Here is a 23,204-nt window from a genome sequence, read left to right as displayed (position 1 = left end):
ATACACCAAAGAGTTTCCAGGGAAGAATAATAACAAAAAACAATGACTATCCCAGCAGTTCATAAAACATGCAGCTTCCCTGATGACACATCCCACTGATTTTTGGAAAATTTGACATACTGATGTTTGAGAGCTGGAATTTTTATAGCCTTAAGATTCACTATCCCTGCGTAAAGGAAAGTTTAAGATCAATAGAAAGCCAACTGCAAGATAAATTAACTAAATGCACTACTGAGATCATATTTAAACATCAAAAATGCACCTTGGAATTTGTTTGAGATATTTGAACTCCTAATTCTGTCCCTCTCAGGTTCAGTTCTCATCTCCCTCTGAGTCCTCTAGCCCAGAGAGCCAAAACTGAAAGTACCTTTTTCTATCTCCATGATCAAATGTGGGGAAAATAAAGGATGCTGCCTTATTTCTTCCCCCCCTTCTTTTTGTGGTATATTATTATTCATCAGCCTTTTTACCATATGACTCATTTAACATATGCTAAAATCACTCTGCTTGTCTCTATGGTAGCTTTCCCAAAAACTCGCAAAACTTTTGTCATTGTGTTATGATAATATTCAATTTTTCATCTTATTAGACACCTGTGAAGAGCAGGCCTAATTTCAATTATACATCCACGTATTTATATATTGTATTATAGGTTTTGCAGGAACTGTTCAAGGTCCTACATCACTTCCTTGAAACACGTTGCTATATTATACTTTCTGGCATCTGACTCAGGTTGACTGAGGGGAACCAAAATAAATGGTTTAGTTAACAGCGCCCTGACTGTTTTTAGTGTTGGCACTTACAGTGAATTCAAACAAACATTTGTATCACAAATGTAAAAGGCATTTGAATGTAGTGAGTTGCAACAAAATTCCTCTTAAGATAACTCTCACATACCTTCTACATAGACTTTCTAATGTTCAGCCCAATAAAGTATGTTACATACCCTATAAAACACTGGACATTTTTGTTACATGTTGTCCATACAGACATTCTATACTACAGGGACATCCATGTCATGCACTTGGAGCTGGGAGGCTTTTTGGTCAGCAATAACCAGCTGGTGCACAAAACCCATTCCTCCAACACCCTAATCTCCAAAACACCCTGATCTCAAATATGGCACACCTCACTCAATAAATCCAATGCTTCATGGACAGTTGATGGATGAAATTAATGAATCACTACACCAGAACAAATTCAGATCTGCTACCAATCCCCTTTCGCTCCCTCCACTTCCACCTGATAATCTGATGTCTGGTTTTGGAGTTTCTTTCTCTCTCTCAATAATCATTTACACAGATAATAAAACCCAGTCTTTACCAATTAAATACAAATTGCTAAATGATATAACAATTTCATTCTATTATAAAGTCCTAGATTTATTTTAGATTTCTTTTTTAATCTGAGGAAGGGTTACCAAACTGAAAGCTTGTCTATTTCTCCCTCACTGTTTTGACTACACTTAAGTATCTGAAGTACTGCTTTTTCAGTTTCTGCCCAGTGATTTTCAATATCCCAGTCCTCAAGAAATAGCAATAATTAAACACATCAATCAAAACTGAGGATGTAGCAGTTCTGATGCAAGCAAGCAATGAATGCTTTAATACATCAGTGTCACATACTGTCTTCATACCTGGTTTTCTCTGGCCATTGTAGCCAGGTCATCTTGCAGTCTTCTGTTTTCTTTCAGAGCCATTTCCTTTACCCTTCCCATTTCTGCAAGCTCTACCTGGGATGTATCAAGCTGGCGATGTAAGCTGGATATCTCACGGTCTCTGTTGCTCAGCATGCCCTGCATCTGGCTATCAATTGAAAACATTACCAAAGTTGCCCCTTCTTGTACTTACCACATACTGCTGAAAATAATCAGGTAAAATTCTTGCTCTATGAATGATGAAAAACTGAGTCTAAATAAAATGTATGCAAAATGTCAATATGCAAAAATCAGATGGATTTAATCTTCAGTTTTGAAGATGTATCTGGTAAGATGTATCTTATTAGACAAAGAGCAATTACAGATACCTATGTTTATCTGTGTTTTGTAGTGATTATGGTAATTACATATTTTATAAGCCATAAAGGAAGAAGACAAATAATGTACACTTGAAAGACAATTATCAAAAGAGTAATGAAAATATTAAACAAAAAATTAGAAATAGAAATATTCATAAATATTTTGTATTTTTTTTGGTCACATATAGTTCATGCATCATTGTAGCAAATATTCAGTTACATTTGTCTTCAAATATTTAAATATTGGTGTTTAAATGTTTACTTTTAAGCTGCTATTGTTTAAAAAGTCATGCTTAAAAAGAGGAAAGAATGAAAGATGAGAGGAAGCCCAGCTAAAAACTACATAAATACATTTTAATTAAGACTGTACTGGTATCTTAACCTAGAAAAATTAGATTGCCAATCATTAAGAATTCAGCTTCTGAATCGGAATCTGGGTCAATCTAGTATCTAGTGGAGTGCTAGCAAACTACCTCTTGACCAAGAGTTAGGAAATGTTACCAGTTTAGGGAAATAAATATAGACAAGCAATTGTTAATGACTGTTGTAACAGTTTCTTAGCACCTGCAATCTAATTGCACAGGAAATGTTTTTGAGACTTGTGTACCTCTTTCTCAACATAGCACTCTCCTCAATTTGACTCAAATGGAATTAACTCAATTTCATCAAAATAACTCAAATACTTTCACTTTGAAATTACTACATAAAACCTCCAAAGAAGGCATCCTACTCTTTACTTACTCTGTTGAGGACTCCAGCTCAGAGAGAGTTAAACGTAAATGAGCAATTGTTTTTTCCTATTAAAAAAAAATAAAAAGTTGTATTAGGTATTATTATATTACAACATAAGAGAATATTTCAAGTTAAAGAACATTTAACGTAAACCTTTATTTTAATTCTTCACCAGTAAGTAATTTCCAAGTTTCTTTTCTGTACCAACAAAGGATTGTCTTTCATTCAAACAAGTGGTAGTCAGCTATAAATTTTGTCACCTCAGGCTAGTACTTTATATCTTAATAAATACCTCCACATGCAAAATGCAAACAAATGCTTCTTTATTTTCTTGGAGTATTTAGGGAATACAGTAACATTCATAATTAAAGTTTTATTGAGTTGGCAAATGACTCTGCATTGGGTCCAAGCATACCATTTATGTGCTCTACTCAGACTTTGGCATCAAGGCAAAATGTCTCCCTAAAAAAATCCCCAGATGGAATGTAAAGTAGTGCTTTTACTGGACATACCCTGTTAGCTAAGTTGTCATCTAAGCATGCAATTCTTTCTGTTTTTTCATCTACGGTTTCTTGAAGACTGTCCTTTTCTTTGTCCAAAACACTAATTGTACTTCTCAGCACACTGACTGCTTCATCCTGTGAAGTGCTCCTCTGGTTTAACCTATCTAAAAACAAAAGAATAAGTGCTTTCTATTTTAAAAACAAGATAGAAGAACAAAAATAGTTACAGATTACCTATTATCTCCTTCAGCTTTATAATTTCTTCATGAGCTGTTTGCCGTTCATCCTCTTTGAGGGACAATCTGTCCTGTAAATCTTCAACAGACTTCTGGAGTTGGTCATTTAAGAGCCTGGAAAATCAGTATACAATTGTAAGAATTTTGGGACCTATTCTGAGTCTTCTTAACTTCTGCTGTTAAGATGCTTCAAGTGCTAGAACAATTCCAGCATAACCTCCTGACAGGGCTGTATCACCAACCAGCAGCATGGGGTTGTGCCATACTAAGAATCCTCTCCCTTGAGGAGAGGCTGAACTTAAGGATAGCTGAAGCCAACACCACTGGTTGCTCTGGATTCTTGCTGCAAGTCCACCTCAAAATCAATGCAAAATGGAGTAATGGAACTCCACTGGTGGAGCAACCATGTTAACCAGAAACATTCACCCCCTCAGATTTCTGTTACTCTTCATAATATTACTTGTATCTTTTGACTCTTGCTTTATAATTTTTGATATGTAGCTCATAGCAGTGATTATCGGCTACGCCACATTTTAAGAAGCAACCAAATTGAAATCTACAGTTTTGATCTTACTTTTAAAAAATAAAGAGCCTGAAAGGTATTTGAAATCATCTACCTACATATTTCTTTTTCTGGAGAGAAATATCAAAGTGACTTAGGAAAACAAAACAAAACAAAATTCCAAAGTAACTAAATGGATTATTTATGAAACAGGTCAATAAAAAATCCCTCTCAAGTGGGATCCCACAAAAGCTAGAGAAGCTTTTCATTCTTAAAAAAACCTCACCAATGCAGAATGCAGCATGTCTCTCAATAAAGATTGCTTTCATCCAGTTCAAAGTAAAACTTTAGAGGGAAAAAAAAGGGCAGGGGGGCAAACACAGCATTTCCACCATGTACAAAATAAAACCAAATGCTAAAATGACTGTAGCCCTACTCCTCATTATTTTCTTCTTTTTTTAATATCAATGCTTTACACTGAAATTATATCAACCTAACAAGATTTTTAATTTTTATGATTGTTGTCACAATTTTACCGACGAAAACACTAATTTGTTAACCAAGAGTCCTCTTTGTTTTGCTTTGGGAGCATTAGGTGAACTGCAAGGCCTGCTACTCAGCTTCAGTTCTTCCTAGTAGTCCCCCAGGTGCTGTGCTGTTACAGAGTGCAGTGTGCTACTGCTCAGGTGGGGAATGGGGGATGCCACACAGACCCTGGGTTTCCCTTGTAAAACATGCAAAAGATGTCATTTACAGCATTACCTATCCTGTAATGATCTGTTACATCAACGGCTCTCATTTCCACCGCTGTTTTCAGATTTCTGCCCAAATTTATTCAATACTGTTTTCACTTTCTCTAAGCCTTTTTCTTGTTCTATGGCATTTAGACAGCTGATGAGAGAGAGGTCTTTACTAAAACAAGCTTAAAAAAGCACAATGATCCTGGAAGTTGGAATAGGCCTTACAAATACATGAAGATACTTGAATCCTCCAGTTCTAAGCAAGGTGGTCAAATCCCCACAAACTGTGTCTATGGATCATAAGATATCAGTTCTAAAAACTGTAGGTCCTACTGCTGCAGTTTGCAAAGGCATTTGTCATCTTTTACCAAACAATGTTTGGGAATCCTTTTAGAAATCTTCAGTTCTGATACATTCATAAGCAGAAAATATAGTTATTGGAGGAAGCAATTCCAGAATGAGCCATAAAAATTATCAGTGTATCTGGTCATTAATAAGTCCAGGAAAAGCTTGCTGTGAAAAGCTACCACAGCACTTTCCTCACTTACACCTATTTTTCCTTAACATACAAGCTGTATCAAGTGATTTTTAAAACACTTATAGTCTTTCCCAGGAACTCAACTCTGCTATACAGTCACAGAATAAACAAAATTATTCTAGCACCTGTAAAACATCACCACATTTTGTATCAGACTTACTGAAGTGAGCAAATCTCAACTTTAAATTGAGAAGAATCATCAGAAGTCTGGGCAAGTTTATTTGACTTCAGTTTTAAGTCATTTTCCAAATAGTTTATTCTTTCTTTCAGGATAGAGACTGTAGTCCTTAGTTCACACTTTTCAATCTTAAGCTGCAATTTAAAATAAATAACCAAATGTTATTATTTCAGAAAGCTATTAGAACTTGGCTTTTAAATAAATTTAAGTTGAAAACAGATACTAAAATAATTTCTGGAACAGTCTATCCTATTTTAGAAATAATAAAAGCTTATTTCCTAAAAACACACTTACTCCTTGAATTCTATTCTCCAATTCTGAAATATCATGCTGCAGCTTTAATTTTTCATGGTTTGCTGATTCTTGATGCATCTGAGAAATATAAAATTACATTTTGTAACAAGACAGACATTTTTAATCAGAGAAATTTAAGCTTCATGTTTCAGAAAATACTACTTTACATTCTTAGATTAATGACCAAAAGCAAAGCTCTTTCTGTAAAACTACAGAACATTAGTTGAAAATACATTACTGTAGTTTAATATAACATCACTGATTTTGGGTTTGATTCTTGGTTTAGATTTTTTTAAATAGTATATTTATAATATAATATAATGTATTTGGTCCCGACTAAATTAATATTTGTGAGTTGTTGTAGAGTTTACGCAGCTACATGAGCTTGCTTGCGTGTATAACTTAGTGCCCTAAGACATTTCAAATAAATTTATTCAAATATTATTAATTACAATATGCAAGGCACACTACAAAGCTAACTGGCCTTTCCCTAAATCTATGAAGAAACTTTTAAAGATTACTTATCTGTTCCCTGATTTCTGTACATAACTGCAGTGAAACAAAGTCTCAAACTTCCTAGAAATGCCCTCCATTAATGTGTTTGTAAAGGTATTTCAAAGTGTCACACATATAAAACATTGGTAGTCACCTATAAGAAGAAAGGATGGAGCTGGAAACATATCTTTACTACTGCATGCACATGCTTTAAGCAAAGAGGTCAGATTTACTGCCACTGCATTCAGATACACAACAGGTCTTTATTTTTGTGGCAGTAAAATCAAACTATGGAAGCATTCATCATACAGTCAGTATTGACATATGTTGTCTTGGAATAAGCCCATTAAAATTATTTTAAATTTCTGAATTTTCAAAAAGTTTTAAAACATTATATATATAAAATTAAAAATTTTAAAACATTATTTTAAAACATTATATTATATTAATGACCAATAAAGAAGTCATGGAAATAAGTCCTCTGAAATCATATGCTCTTGACTACAACCAAATAAGACATTAATGCATATTAATACCAGACATCACATGGTCATAGAACCATAGAATCATTTAAGTTGGAGAAGACCGCCAAGACATTAAGTCCAACTATTAACCCAGCACTGCCACATTCAACACTAAACCATGTCCCTAAGTGCCATATCCACAAGCTTTTTGAATATTTCCAGGGTCAGTGATTCCATGACATTCCTGGGCTGCCTGTCAAGGTCAGGGTAACAGGAAAATCATTGCATTACCAGATATTTTTTTTTAAAGGTCAAAATTACTGAAACTTGAATTGCAGTGAATTCATGTTTCGTGGTTCAGTTATGTGCTATTTAAAATATACTCTGCAACAAAATGCAACACTAATTAAAGATCAGCAAAAAGTTAAAAAGCCCATATAGTCCCAAATTTGTATGATAAGAACCATATGTGATTGTGCCAGCGTGCTCCACCCCCTCCTTTTTTTTTGGTAAAGCAATAGCCACTAATGGCCCTTCTGCATCCAGCTTAAGGAGGACTCTGGGATGAGAGCTAACAGGGCTAGTTGAGCATGTGGCTGCTGAAATACTGCTGGTATTAAATATAAGTCAGTCATCTTAGTCCTTGAAGAGTGGATGGCCCAAGGCCCACTAAGCTCTCCTGCATGGCAGCAGGCTGAACACCAGGATCCCCCTTTGAGCTGGGAAACTTCTGAAGCTTGTTAAAGCAGAGAGAATCCTTACTGCATCTCATACTCAGCAAGTGAGTTGGGAGTGAGAGCACTGAAATGTTGAAATGTTTGCTAAGAGATATAAAGTATTGATTGCTATAACCCTTTAGACACAGACTATTGACCAATATGGATCCAGGCACACTCCTCTGAGGAGTCTGGAAGTCAAGAAGACCCTTCTGAACCTTGTGATTCACTGGGAGGGTCTCCCTGACAGTTTTGTCTGACCTTGGCCTCTATGCAGCAAATACTCAAATGTACCTTACCATAAAATCTTGTTAAACCACCTTGGCATTCAACATTGAATTTTTCAAACTCATTGCCTTAAGTGAATAAAATATATTGCTGCTTCTCTCTTGTGAGTGAAGTGCACGATTTCTTCCACGACACCCAAACATCTTTAAAGCAGTGCATGTGCAAAAAGTATTCTATGGCTGGGCCTCCATATCTAGGTCTCCCACACAAGGTGCTGACACGTTTGCCCTTAAATACCTTAAAACATGTTCCTTTCCCCCTGCTCCCAGCTTGGGACTATGCTTATAGGAAAATTAGGAAATTCATAAAAACACCAGTAACAATAATATTATATATTCAATAATAATATAAATTCATTGAGCTCTCAAGTGTGAGTTTGAAATCAAAAGTAATTGACACAGGGAACAGAGAGCCAAACACAAACACAGCATTATTGTATAAACCTTCCCTATATGCTACCTTAATGTAAGCAATGAAGCTATAAAAGCTCACCTTCAATTTTTCTCCAAGACTTTCTTTTTCTGCCATTAGTATTTTAAAATCCGTCAGTGCAATGTCTCTTTCTTCTTCTAAGGTACTTTGCGAAACTAAGCTGTGTTTTGCTTCTCTTCTCATCCTGTTCAATTCACTCTGAGACTTTAAAAGATTTTTGTAAAAAGATAGTTTGTTAGCATACATGGATTGCAATATAGTATACACACTAACAAAATGTGCAATTACAACAGAAGTCCTGTTATAGTCTTATTTTTCCGTAGATAACTAAAATGTATTCTCTAAATCACTCAGTGGCATGACAATTTACGCTGTCAAAATAATCATCATTCTTTTATTGTCCTAAGTATAGCCAAACTTAATTGTTCTCTTATCAGTTAACTACTCCTTTCTTGCTTTCTTCCTGTATCTTTACACATCTTTCTCATGCAATCTATTGGTTTTTTTCCTGATGTTTACAATGTCCAAATGCCAGTACAAAAACTTTTAATAGCTTTCAAGTTAATAAACTAACTAGAATACATGATTTTATTATCAAGTAATAAAAATAGGTATGTATCTTATCAGTGCTGGCTGTGTTCTACTAGGCTTTTAATTTTAAATAACCAACAGTACAACAAAAGTGTTAATTGGTTATTTCAATGTTAACTATAAACAATTTCTTCTTACCTGCTCATAAAGAACATTTAATCTATCTCTTTCTGCAGTCAATAATTTGACATTGGACTGAATTTCTATCATGTGTTTTTCAAATCTGTCTAACACAGACCGCAGCTCATCTCTTTCTCTGGTGATTGATTTAAGCTCTTCGCTCTGAAAAGTGATCGATAAATTTATGTTAAAATTTGCTAATTCAAACATCTGAAAAATCAATACCAGAAAAGAATTCCTCCTATTAGTAATACATAAAAATATATATTCAAAATAATTTTAATCACAAGAAAAAGCTTTGCACTGGTGTTGTAATCTAAACAAGAACCAGCTGTTAAAAAGAAAAAGCAAAGGAGCTAGCAAGATATCAGTCCTTTTCTGATTATTATCTAGTTCTATTTATTTTAAATAAAGTGATCAATAAGTAATCAATGTTACTGTAAAATGTGACAAGGAGAGACAAAGGCAAGTTCATTGGAGTTTCTCTCAATTGGTTTTTTGCATCAAGAATGTAATTTAGAACACTACTTCAGTCATTTAATGCCACTGAACTTGAAAATATATTTTATATGGCTTCTTAAATGTTTCTAAAGTATTTTTTTCACTTATTTTGACAGCATGAACTCTACCTTCTCTGCAGTCCTGCGGCTTGGGCTAGGCCTTAGTTTTACCATTTTCTGAAGATAGTCTAATTCTCGCTTATAGTAGTCTCTGTCATCTTCTAAGGTCTTTACAAATGCATCTAGGCGAGATGGAGATTTGTCTCCTAGGGCAATACCATAGTCTAATCTCATTCTTTCGATTTCTAGGACAAATTCTCGTTCTGGAAGGGAAAAAAAAAGAAAAGAAGAGAAACAACTCTATAGGGGAATCATGAATTTCCTCAAAGACATTTGCATTTGGGATGGATTGACTCCCACCAACCATCCTGACTGAAAAACCTGCTGAAAAGGATGGAAGAATTCTAAAGGCTGAAGTAGGCTAAACACAAATGACTAGTGTAGTGTAAGACTAACAGAGGCCTCCCAGCACCTTGGGCTGTATCAACAGAGACAGAGGGATGTGACTATTCCCCTTTATTTAGCACCCATGAGACTGCACTTTAAATACTGTTTTACGGTTTGCCCCTCCTACAACAAGAAAGACGTGGATCAATTAAATCCAAGGCAAGCCCTGCAAGGCAGAGCAGAATACTTGCTTGTGGGAATAGCTGAGGGAACTGGATTTCTTCAGCCTGGAGAAGAGCTGGAGAGCCAAGAGTAGACTGACAGTACCATGAGAGACTTACAGATAACTTAAAGCAAATTTCTTCACAGTGCAAAGTAAATAAGGAACAGTGGAAATTATTTGCTACAAGCAATTACAAAAAATATGGGGGAAAAATATTTTACTCTGAGAACTGAAGAACATTACAGATCTGAAATCCTCACCCCTGGAGTTTTCAAAATCTAAATGGCTAAATCTCTCAAGAAACAGAATCTGCAGAGTTTTGGAAATTACTTTGTATGAACCTATCACAGAGCTAGGATACGGATGTCCTGTGGGATCACAGTAAAAGCTCAGCTTTCAGTTCACACATACAGAATGAAAGTATCTTTTATGACAAGCATTTTCACTTCAACTATGACTGGAGACGCACAGTCTTCTTTTAATTTACATATATTAAAAGTCTTTTAGTACTATCAACTGTATGTTAAATACGTAAGTATTCTATTTCAAAAATTACAGAAAGGTAGCTTCCAAGAATCTACATTTGATGATTTACCTTTTCTTTCTAAGTGCTCTGTTTTTTCTGTCAGCCTTTGCTTCTCTTGTTGAAGCTGGCTTAACAACAACTCAAGATTCCCTTTTTCATCTTTTTTTCCAATGAGTTCTTCATTCAGTCTGTCATTCTCCTTTTGACATGAGCACAACTCCTGAAGTAAGTATTATTATAAAAATTAGAAGTGCCAATAGACACACTTGGGGAAAAAAAATAACATTTTGTTCAACTTTTAATATACAACACTGTTTATTTCTCCTTGACCTGGATGCTTTATGCTTTAACATTTGTTGCAGGCTGTCATTGTATTTATACTACATTTTAGTAAATCCAAGTAAGCATTATTTTCTACATGGTTTGCAATCAGTAACAAGTAACAAGAAAAGCAAACCAACCAGTAGGGTAGCAGGATACAAACATGGGAAAAAGTTAATGACTAAAGCAAGAAATAATTTTAAAGGCATTTGGTAACAGTTTTGGTCTTAAAGTACACTACAATACAGCATCTCAGTCAATGCAACTCTGAAGCCAATCAAAGCCTATTGGGAACACCTTTCCTATCATGTGATGTCATGAAAATTATTTTCATATTTGCAAGTTCCCTAGACAGACTAAACAAAACACTGTACTCAGCTAATATACAGGTTGCTACATATCCTAGAAAGAGTTTGGTCTTCAAAAAATTGGTAAGAGTGATATTTTTCATCTGGGCCCTATGTTTGTTTCTGAGTAAGCCAAGTATTGAATAATTTTTCACATCCCGATTAAGAGACAAAGTAGTTTCTAAACAATGAAAATCCTCTAGGATGTTATTTACAATGGAAATTATAGCTTCAGATAGCAGAAATAAGGAAATGTACAGTAAGGACATAGTCAATCATACTGTCTACAGAGATTTCCTTCAGTTTATTTTTTGCATCTATATGATGTAGATTCTCTAGCTCTTTCATTTATTATTTAGTAACTTTTACATCAGAGGTTCAGGGTACTAAAGAAGTTCTCTTGATAATAGATGGTATTTTTATATAATAAATGAAACAATCATGTAGATGACAACATGACAAAAATGGTACAAACAAGAACTGAAAGTATTTTTACTTACTGATTTAAGCCTTGTTATTGTTTCTTGTAGATCCTGTATTTCACTGACTTTTCTTTCAATTTCTTTCTATCAACCAAAATTAACCTATATGTTAAGAGTTACATATTCAAAATGACAAAAATCCCTTTGTTACAAAAAAAATAAGGAAGGAGACTATTTTGGTAAGAAATGAAGTAAAATTAGTTTCTTGTAAAAAAATAGTAAAGCACAAAATGCACAAAAAAAATGTGGTATAAACACGCATGCTCTTTTGGAGCACAATGATTAAATGAATCACTACATGACTTCTCATAGAACAAAACTCTCCAAATATATGCACTGCTGCAGCAAATATGCATACCTAGCAATAGCTTTAAGTACCTCAGCATTTTATTTCATACTAAGCTAACAGAAGAAAAAAGATTTCCCCTTAACTAAAATCATCTCAACCTAATATAGTAAAGAGACAAAATTGTTGTGATTAATCCATTTTAAGTGAGAAATTCAGTGTAATATTAAGAAAACAGGAAAAAAAATCTTTTTTATCTTCCTTTCACAAGCCAATAAGTCTTTCATTGCAATTAGAAGATATAAAGCCAAGTAAAATGGAGCAGATCCTTCACTCTGTGACATGTTAGTGATTACCTTTGCTTCTCCTATTTCCTTATCTGCAGTCTCAAGCACTATTTCTTTGTGTCTTTCCAACTGCTGTGCCAAGTGATCTATTTCATTCAGTTCTTGACACAGTTCTTCGTTTTTATTGCTTAAATCCACTACCTCACTAGTCACATTTTGTTTAGTGTCCAAGAGATCTTGAATGCGATTTTCAAGTTCTTTGTTTTTTTGCTGAAGATATTCAACCTGAAAGACATTTTTCATTAAAATATTAATATACATTGTTAAATTAGGTAGCAAAAGTTCCTCCCAATCTTTTGAAATACTGTATCTCTATATCCAAAGTAAAAAAGTGATATCCTGTTAAAATTTTTCTATTTTTAGAACTTAATGCTTGAAAAAGAAATACAATGTTATAAGCTCTCTCATATTCATGAATACTGTTATCTAAAGACAAACAAACATTTCTTGTCAAATAAAAAACGTATACTGGGACCAACCCTGAACAAATAGTCTTGATGGTGCAAAACCAGCTTCATGCAGCTCTGGGCTCACTCCCTGTACAATCAATTTGTATTCATCATGACTTACTAATTCAGGATCACTGAGCACAGCTGTCCTGCTTCCAAGTCATAGCTAATTCTGCATTTTTGCAGCACTGAACCTAAACTAATAAACTCTTCAGTGTGGCTCCCATACCACTGTACTTCATGCACAATCAGTACACAAAACATCTAACTCACGTGAGAAAAACCTGAGAATTGATATTATAAATCAAGAGATAGGCTTTACTTGATTTACTGGATTTGTACTCCAGCCCATCTCCAAATTCTTCTTCAGAGACCTGTATTGAATGCATGCTAACACACACTGTAAACACAAACACCTGTATCCTAAGCTTATCCTTTCCTCACAAGTTTGTGTTGGGGTGAAGGTGGGGACCATTTGAAACCCATAAGGAAGATTCCCCACTCTCTCATGAGTATCTACAGGGCTACTCCTTATCATAATTACAAATACCATTGTTACTTTCTAAAGCACAAATGGCATGTATGCAATAACCTTCTAACTAAATAAAGGATTTTCAAACTTGCTGAAAACAGTGTGTCACACAAAAATTTGCTGAATACTTTCAGATTAACATACTATCTATAGATGTGAGTTCACTGAATTCTTTACCAAAACCCTTCTGACAGACTTTTAAAACAGGAAATTTAATTTCCTTAGAAAAGAAACACTGCTGCCTAAAAAGAAAGGCAAGTTCCATCGATTGATTTTGTATCTATAGTGATTTTTTGAAGAGCTAGAAGTTTTGTGGTTTTTTTTAAATTGCTATATTTTTAGGTCTGACTAAACAACTGTAATAAATGAATTACCTGTAAATTCAAGTGGGAAATAAGCTTCTCATTACTTTTAGTTCTTGATTCCAGAGAGAGAACCTCATGAGAACGCCCACCATCCAATGCCCGCATTAAGCGCTCAATTTCTTTGTCTCTCATCTCAACCTTTGAGGGACAAAAAAAATGCTCTGGTATTCTTATACACCATTAATAGACCCTTCATTTAAACAGACAAACACATAACATTCCGTAAAAAGACATGCAACTAAAAATGCAATTTATATATTTTAATTTTTTAATTTTTTTAATTTTTGGTTCTTCTGACAGAAGTTGTATCTTTGAAAGAGAAATAAATTAATCAAACACAATTTGAAAGGAAAAACTGAAACAGTTCCTACTAGATTACATTCTTAAAGAAAATAAATTATTTTAATTTAAAGTTAATTTAACAAATGCTACAACTTAACTGAGACTAGCACTTAAATTTTGGAAAAAAACTTCCAGGTAAGCTAACTCAGTGACTATTCCAGTCACTGGAAAAAAGGAAATATTGGAAGAGGAAAACCAAGGTACAAAGAAAAAGGAATGACAACAGTGTCCACAAATCCCTAGATTTTGAAAGACATAACATATGAACATTTGATGTAATTCCATTACTTAAAAATTGTACATATCTTATCAATCAACTCTCATTAAAACATAAAATCTGTTGTTCATAAATTAGCTATCAAAAATTGAAAAAAATAAAACCAGTCCAAGAAGTGAAAAAATTATCCTAAGATATATGTAGATCAAATTGCTGTTTTGGACAATTTAATACTTACACACTAAAAAATGCAGACAAATTCTACTTATGATTGTCAAGTTTAGCTTATTTAATATAATTTCAATACACAAAATTTATCAGCAAAACCATCAGGCAAGTATTTTGTCATTGCTGCTGTCTCCAAAAGCAGAGGAGGGAGACTGCTCAACATAGCCAAGTTAGAATTATATTTCACAAGCCCCACAATGCATTCCCACAAAGGTTTTTAAGACACCAAGGCCATTGCCATGGCTATGACACCCAAATAATAACAATAATATTAACATTAACATTAATATTAAAACAATAATACCACTACTACTGATGATTTAAACATACCTGTTTGCTGTAATTTTTTATTCCACTTTCAGATGCCTCCAGTTTTTCCTGTAGCTCTGTTACTTCTGACTGCAGTTCTTGAATTCTGAAATGTAGCACTATATTTTTTATGTGAATTCATGGAAGACCTGTATGTACACAGTTCAATACCTGCATTTTCTCTTTGCTTCTGAACCCAAATATTTCACGGAGAAAGAGTTTCACTCATGCAAAATATTAACGCAGAAGCTGTTTGAGATATTGTAGCAGGCTGACCTTGTAAGGCTGCTAGTCTCCCACCCAGATGTTCTCTTACTTCCCTTCCTCAACAGAATAGGGGAGAAAAGATGAAAAAGCTCAGGGGTCAAGACAAAGACAGGGAGACCATCTCCTCATTACCGTCACCAGTGACAGACTCAAGTCGGGGAAGATTACTTGAACTTATCAATCAAAAGGAGTAGAACAGTGAGAATCAAAGACACACCTCAACACTTCAGAGTTAAAAAGCTCTTTGGCTCACCGATTATCAGCCACCTGGAGAAGGTCTGCGATGTAAGGGTCCTCTGGCTGAGGCACTGGGTAGGCACTGACACCTGATGGGGGCACAAGGTGGTCTATCTGCATGCGCTGACGCCTGAAGGGAATGCTTTTCCTCCTGCCACCTAAAAGCCCAAACCCAGAAATAAATTACTTGGAGTTAAAGCAAGGGAGTCATCTTCCTTAATACAAAATTAATTTTCCTATTTATTCTACTGCATTCAAATTCATTCCTAACACAAGTGATGACCTAATGAAACTTCATACAGAGAAATCACAGAATTCAGAGCCCAAACTTTCAAAGGGCAATGTTACTCTACTGGATATTTTACTACAGTAACTTCTCTTAGAGAAAAATATATTATGTTCTGAAGATCCAAAAAAGCCCCAAAAAAGGTGAAATATCTGTGATTAGTTACACTAACCAGGTGTTTGCACCACTGCTTGCAGATTCTTCTCCTGAAGCTGATGAATTTTTTCATTCTTGGCTTTGGTCTCTTTTTCAAGCATTTTAATTTTATGTACATACTGGTTATTCAAAAATTTCAAGTCAGATGTTTCATGTTCAACCCTCCTTAAGGAAGCTTTCAAATCTTCAAGGGAGAGAAAAGCAGTATTATCTCTCTTATTTACTATTATTTTTCCTAGTAGCACCAAAATAAGCATAAAGAAAATCCTATATTCTTTTTCCATAGCATAAAATAATCAAGTACACATACATATGAGCATACTATTACAAACAAACACACAAAAATATGTATTTATACATGTTTCACAAATAAACACCCACTGTGGAACAAAGGCACATTTAAGAGCAGTATTTAGTTTTCAATTAAAAAATACCATTTCAAGGTACGAAAGTATATGTTAAGATTTCTAACATTCTCGTATCTTATTAAAACAATAATTTGCAGAACTTCCAAAGTTTTTTGACTGCAAAAGAAATGTCTGAGCATGAATCTTAATTCACTAAGGCACCAAACTTCATGACCATTCACACTCACTTAAAAGTACAGATAAAAGAATCTGAAGATCAAGGATTTACCCACAATTTTATTTTGGCATGGAAGGATTAAAGAAAAAAAAAAAAGTCATCATTTGCATATTACCTTTAATATGATGATCAGACTGCTCTTTCAGTTTTAATATTTCTAAATGTAGATCATTATTTTCCCTGGTAAGTCTAGCATTCTCTGTTTTATAAGGTTCCAAAATAGTATCATAATTGCTGCATTCTTTCTCAGTTTTTCCAGAAGATAACTTTGCTCTGCGCAAGCTCTCTGTTGTATGAACTAAATCACTAGGATAAAGGAGCATCAGATGTGTTAGCAACATTATCAGACTTCATACTGCAGATGCAAACGTTAGGTATGATCTGAGAAACAAAACCCTTTCCCCAAGATGGGGAACAATTGAGTTCAAACAAAGGCAACAGAACATTCATGTCATGTAAGAAAAACCAAAAGATAGGAACCATCTGTTTAAAAAAACAGTAAATAGGAAAGAACAGAACAAAAAAAAAACCAGGATAGTTACAAAGTGTATCAGGAGTTTAATGTTAAGTATCAAAGCTATGATGAAGAGAGTAAACCTACCAGGTAGATACATGAATGAGACTTAATGTTGAAGACAGATTACTCCATATTTGTCTACCTATGGTTACTCCATCTGTATTACATACTAGAGAGCAACAGATCCAGAATAGCTACATTTGCATGTTCAGTCAAATATAACTGGATTACTATGGAAATTACTATGTTCTTAATAACATCAAAGCCAAAAAATGGCAGATGTAATAAGTAGGAAATCTGAAAATTTGGGGTATTTTTCTGTTATGTATCTTGTCAAAAGGGCAGAAACAACAAATTTAAAATTCCCTAAATGAGGCCATAATAAATGAAGATGTGCTTGTTTCATTTTAAGCTGCAGAACAGGCAATAAGGATTATTTTTTATACAACCAGTTATAAGAGTGTGTCCTTTTAAGCACATATCAATAATGACTATTCTTGGCTCTCTTACGAGGTTAGAAAAATTGAATTTCCTATGCCATAGATCCTTAGAAGCAATTCTACTGAATTAAACTAAATCTTAAGATGTTCCCATCACTTAAGCAAACCCATCTGACTTCATCAGACACTGGAACTTAATGTTAGCTCTGAAATAACACTGCTACAAAATAATACTCAGATTAAGCCTTCATCCTTACATGTCAAAAATCAAACAATACCTACTATATGATTACTATTTTTTTAATTAATCTTCTTATGAATACCTGAAAAGCTTTTCCACCAAAGGTAAACTCTCCACTCCCAGTGACTGCCGATAGCCCAGCTGATCCAGACGTTTCCTGAGATTAAGGAACCTTCGCTCTGCACTTGTATTCATTGTAAACACACTTCCAAAGCTGCTTTTGTCACAGTCAAGGAAAAACAGAACACCTGCAAAAGACTGTTGGTTACATCATCTGTGCTTTAGAGAAGGAAAAATATATATATAAAAATATATAGAAAAAAAATGAAAAAAACCTTTTCATTCTATAGGCAATCCAGTTCATAAGCATGCCCTTAAAATTTATGAAAATCAAAACAGGATCACTGCAACTGAAAAGTTTTAAACGTATTTATATACTCCTTTAAAAATAAATATTTGCCTTGGCAATTAGTTTTCTAATTACATTATGATTTTTTTTGAATCATGGTCATCATTGTATCTTGCACAAAACAAACTGACACATTACTCTGAAAAACTCATGATTTTTTCTTTCATATATGAATCTTACTTTCAAAGTTTATAACCAAGTACTTAATATAACTTATGCCAACCATTTCTAAAACTGCATAAAATGTGTAAAATGTTAAAGACAGATTAACTTTCAACATCTATATTTTATAACAGAAATCAGGGAAAGATGAAAAATATTGATGTACTGTAAAAATATAAAAAAAATATTAATGTACTTGCATCATTTTCTGGAAAATACAGTTCAAGGATCAGAGAGTTGGGTTTTTTTCAACTGACTGATTAGTTATCTTTTTATTACAAATCTGATCTAAAGGGAACTAGATCAGCATTATTGTGTCTGAATCCAAATTATAATTTTGGTTTTTCCAAGTACATTTGAGGGAAGAACTTTTACATCATTATGTCCTTCTGAATTTAGACATAGAATGAGAAGACAAATCAAGTACTAAAGCTCATATTTCTTAATCTGTGAAAACATCTGTTCAATAGTTATAAGTAATTTTGAAAAGTAGTTATTTCTGTAAAACATCTTCCCCCATATTTCTTCAGAAGTTTCAGCACTAACCTACTGGCTGCAAAGACCCCAGCAGCCAAACTACCAGTTCAAGGAGGTGTTGTTTGCATCTCATATAAAAGCAACAGAATATAGAGACCACCAAACTGTCATCACAGTCCTCCAGATTTTAAAAAGTTGTTAAATAATAATATGGAGGTATTAGAAAATAAAATGAATTATTAATAATAAAGTGAGGAAAATGCATGTTTCTCTCATATCTAATGCTGGAAAGTTAAAATTTCATCTCATTTTATTAAAAAGCTACAAAGAAGTCTAGCAACAGACCTGTGGTTGCTGGGTTCTGCTCTGTAGATGAGAATCACCAGTCCTATAAGCAAGGCATCTGTTCTGGGTACTACCAAAAATATTTGCTTGAAGAGGTTCAGGTTGTTGGGATATTAACTAAGCAATGGTATGGCCAACAATCCCTTACATGCTGTGCTGGGATGGCTGAAGAAGGTGGCGGCGCACTTTCTTTCCAAATAAGTGGAAGTCAATGTCCTGATGTGTAGTAAATGGTCTTCAAAGATTAAAGAAACAAGTCCTTGGTATTTCTGTATTAAAGTTGAAGATTCTTTGTTGAAATCAGCAAAAGTGTGATTGTGTTACTGTGTCTAGACTGAGTCTTAGGAATACATCATATACTACTACAGAAGAAAACTGGTAACTCCTGATCCCATCTTCTCCTTAAGAAGACTTGTATCAGTTAAAATTACTAAATTACCTTAAAATAGTTCATCAGATTTGCTTAAGAGCTTGTGTTTTAGAAAGAACAAAGATTTTTTTACTAATCTAACCGAGAAACTTTTGCAGAAGAAATATCACAAACAAAACCGTGTCACAGCTTGTACAGGAAGAGAATTTTCTGCAGTAACTGCAAAGAAAAATAAATGGACATATGTTAGCAATTCAGTAACTGTGGCTAGGAAGTACATTTAAATCCCTACAATGAGCATTTAAGATATAGTAACCTAAACATGAGCCAATATAAGGAAGTACTGATAAATTGCTGCTGGTTGAATCACTCTCCTTCCTAAAACCTGAAATTTTTAATTTTACTCATTATTACCACTGGAACCAACCCAGAAAGGGTATTATCTTATATTCCCTAGAGCCACATCTGATCCACAATAAGCCCAGGAAATGAATAGCTGTAGTATAGGTCCACAAGGTATCCTGGAATGAATATAAGAATTTGGGTTGTTATTCCAGAGAGCTTAACATAGATATTAATGTCTTCAAAGACAGTAATTGTCATACACCCCTAGCTGGAAAAAAAATATGTGTCAGTAATTCCAGACCTCTGCCATTATAGACTACCATAATTTAAATCTTATATCCTAAATTTAGTCTATCACTAGTCTTACCATGACATGAAAAAGTATCTAGTAACTTCTACATGAGGAAAACTTGTTTTTCTGGAACATAAAATCAATATATTAATAATAATTAATTGATTCAGTCAAATCCAAGACCTGTCTGACACAATATCCTATGTCTCTTGACAGTTGCGACAGCAAGAGTATAAAAACCTAAATAAAACGAGCCAAATCTTACTCCTACATACATTTTCTTCATATAAGCTGACAATGCAGGGCCTTGTAGGGCTCCAAGTTGGACTGAAATAATCATAATGGTACCTGACAGACCTTGCTATGAGCAGTCATACTGATATTTGGCTGTAGCCTTTACTATTCATATTGATTCCTAACTGACCATTGGCCTTTTGGATCACTCTACAGCATCAATTAGAGGCACTCACAGCGACACATCTCACTGAGTGCTTGCTACCACTTTAGAGACCACAGCATGTATTACCTTGTCTTTACTAACACTGCTCCTTAACTTTGGAATCATTACTCAGTCTGGTGAAATTCTTCTGACACCCTTGGACTGCACTCAACATGTCCACATAATGAGGAAATTCTGTCCCCTGCTGTTTAACCCCCTCTTCCACATTACTGATCTGTTTGTCATGGCTTAACCCCAGCTTGCAAGCAAGCACCACACAGTTGGCTTGCTTACTCCCCCCACTCCCACAGGGATGGAGAGGAGAACCAGGGGGAAAAAGGCAAAACTTGTGGATTGCCATAGGAACAGATTAAGACTTGAAACAAAATATTATAGTAGTAGTAGTAGTAATAATAATAACAATAATAACAATAATAACAGTAATAACAATAGTAACAATAATAACAATAATAATAACAATAACAATAATAATAATAATAATGACAAGTGAAAGATATTGATAAAACCCAAGAGATGCACAATGCAATTGCTCACCACCTGATGACTGATGCCCAGACTGTCCCTGAACCACAATCAGCCCTTCTCTGGGTAACTCCCCCAGTTTATATACTGGGCATGAAGTTCTGAGGTGTGGAGTACCCCTGTGGCCAGCTCATACCATCTGTCCTAGCTATGTTCCCTCATGGCTTTCCGTGCAGCTTCTCACTGGCACTGAGAAGTCCTGCTGAGAGAAAGCACTACCTAGCAACAACCAAAACACCAGAGTGTTATCAACATTATTCTCATGCTGAATCCAAAACACAACATTGCTAGGAAGGAAGCTAACTTTATCCCAGCTGAAACCAGGGCACTTGGTCTTGGCTCTAAACCATAGATTAGATGAATTCACAGTGACACATCTTTCTGAGCAGTTACTGCCATTTTAGAGACCAAGGCATGTATCACTTTGCTTTTATTAACAATATTCTTCAATTCCCACTTATTACTCAGTCCGGTGAAACTCTCCTGCAATCCTTGAGATTGCACTTAACCTATCTATAAAATGAGCAAATTTTGTCCCTTGCTGTTTAACCCATTCTTTCAGATCACTAGTCAGTCTTAAACAGCAGACAATCTTCTGCACATTCACTGTGAAGTAGTACTTTCTACTCTCTCTTTTAACACTAGCTTCTTTTCTCCATTTCTGACAGACACCTGCTTTCTTAAAAACATTTGGTAAAAAAACTTCTCAAAAAGTTTTCTGGAAATCCAAGTTTTCTACATTATTTGCACCCAGTCAATTCAATCCAGAATATGCTTTTCTTTAAAGCAGCTTAATAGCCTTGTGAATCACAACTGAGTCCTGATGAAAGGTATGTCACACCTACTAAATGTCTGTAAGTTTGCAAAATACTGGAAAACACTCTCAACAGCTTTGGTATTTCCCATGAGAGAGGCTACGTTAGCTGCATAGTTCACATCATTTGTCATCTAAATATTTATTGCAATTTAGTGCTGCTGTGAGGAAAATAAAATTCCCATTTTCGACAAAAAATAGAAAAGAAAAAATTGAACACTACTTTAAATCAGTCATTTCCATAACAGGATTTATTAATATGTCTAAATGATCACATTTCTCAGTTGCTTATTGAGGAGTATTCAGAGGCAATAGCCTCATTTTTTGTTCCCCCTTTGCTCATGAAGACTGCTGAAGGTGACAACATTCACATGCTTCATTTTATAACATGCTTGGATGGCTGTGAGCAGTCTTTTGAAGATATAAATGTTTATGTAATAGATATGTGTAGCCCTTAAGAACTGTTCCCTACTGTTTTACATCACCAGTGTCTAAAACTGAACCTTGATGTGAAAGATGGGCAGTAGTGGAACCTTATATCCAGCTGTTCTAGGCTTTAAGCAGAGAATCAGCTGGCATAAAATTGTGTGAAAGAAGCAATGTTTATAGGTATTAGATTAGCAAATTGAAGTCCTCCTTCTATTTGGAGAACAACACAGCAAAATTGATGGTGAGTACAGGTTAGGAGCTGTTGCACATGCAATACTTGTGTTAGCAATAAGAAAATGTAATAATAAAAAACCAGAGCAAAGCTTGGCCATGGAAGAAATAACGCAGTCAATTGAGCCACGTGGACAACAAAACCACATCACTAACAGTTGAACACAAAGAAATTTCTATGGACAAACATATATGCTATGATTTTTCTTTTTAATTGAGTCTATAACATTAACACCAAAGACAATTATGAACTGCAGTTTCAGTCTCAGTTTAGGGAAATACCAAAATTTTCATTCAACAGAACTTACAATTCTTCATTTAACAGAACTTACACGTTAAAGGTTTTTTCCTTTTTGTTCCTGTCTTGTTTGCCCAGGTACCAAAGGCAGTCAGAGGACCTCACATTCGACTACTGCAGTGCTTTAGGGCTGTGCCGTGACATGCAGCTGCTGCAACATCACCTTCAAGAAACACCCAAACAGCCAGCACTTGCTTTAGGGAAGTCTGATGCCAAGTGGATGAGCTGGGAGTTCATTTCTGACTAAGATATTCACGCAACGCGTTTGCTGTGAAGTCTCAGCACTTTGCAAATGGAAAGACACCACTTGCTGACAGACTTCTGCGCTACAGTGTCATGGAATGCCAGAATGGCTGGGGTTGGAAGGCAGCTCTGGAGATCATCCAGCCAAGGCAGGGTCACCTGGAGCAGGTGACGAGAAGGCGTCCAGCTGCGTTTGGAATGGCTCCAGAGAGGAAGCCGCCAAGAGCTCCCTGGGCAGCCTGGCACCATATCCTCTAAGTTCCCACTACAGCAAGGAAAACTCTTTCGGTTATGAGCCTGCTCATCACCCGT

The 23,204-nt window shown here is 34.9% G+C and overlaps 1 protein-coding gene across 13 annotated transcripts in view; it reads right to left on the bottom strand.

The window, feature by feature from the left end:
• Positions 1–23,204, bottom strand: part of CEP135 (centrosomal protein 135) — a 34,462-nt gene that overhangs the window by 10,900 nt on the left and 358 nt on the right. For 8 of the 13 annotated variants that reach the window (XR_015287078.1, XR_015287079.1, XR_015287077.1 and 5 more), the window contains exons 2-20: positions 18,889–19,477; positions 17,578–17,743; positions 16,413–16,603; positions 15,729–15,896; positions 15,287–15,428; positions 14,788–14,872; positions 13,680–13,808; positions 12,334–12,549; positions 11,710–11,775; positions 10,611–10,761; positions 9,475–9,668; positions 8,864–9,007; positions 8,195–8,338; positions 5,740–5,817; positions 5,428–5,579; positions 3,486–3,601; positions 3,261–3,415; positions 2,758–2,813; positions 1,637–1,805 (exon numbers count right to left, since the gene is read on the bottom strand). Coding sequence is in view for 7 of the 13 variants with exons in the window: in XM_086890089.1 (XP_086746215.1) it covers positions 1,637–1,805; positions 2,758–2,813; positions 3,261–3,415; positions 3,486–3,601; positions 5,428–5,579; positions 5,740–5,817; positions 8,195–8,338; positions 8,864–9,007; positions 9,475–9,668; positions 10,611–10,761; positions 11,710–11,775; positions 12,334–12,549; positions 13,680–13,808; positions 14,788–14,872; positions 15,287–15,428; positions 15,729–15,896; positions 16,413–16,603; positions 17,578–17,690 (2,469 nt within the window). In the remaining 6 variants the exon portion in view is untranslated. Of the gene's footprint in view, positions 1–1,636; positions 1,806–2,757; positions 2,814–3,260; positions 3,416–3,485; positions 3,602–5,427; positions 5,580–5,739; positions 5,818–8,194; positions 8,339–8,863; positions 9,008–9,474; positions 9,669–10,610; positions 10,762–11,709; positions 11,776–12,333; positions 12,550–13,679; positions 13,809–14,787; positions 14,873–15,286; positions 15,429–15,728; positions 15,897–16,412; positions 16,604–17,577; positions 17,754–18,888; positions 19,478–20,892; positions 21,097–22,683; positions 23,044–23,204 lie in introns of those variants that run through there. The other 5 variants (XM_086890087.1, XM_086890090.1, XM_086890088.1 and 2 more) reach the window with 4 other exon arrangements.

The sequence above is a fragment of the Cyanistes caeruleus genome, chromosome 5 (assembly GCF_971803275.1).
Source record: "Cyanistes caeruleus chromosome 5, bCyaCae1.hap1.1, whole genome shotgun sequence".
Lineage (NCBI taxonomy): Eukaryota > Metazoa > Chordata > Aves > Passeriformes > Paridae > Cyanistes > Cyanistes caeruleus.
The sequence above is the reverse complement of the archived record's forward strand: the minus strand, read 5'-3'. Positions and strand labels throughout refer to the sequence as shown.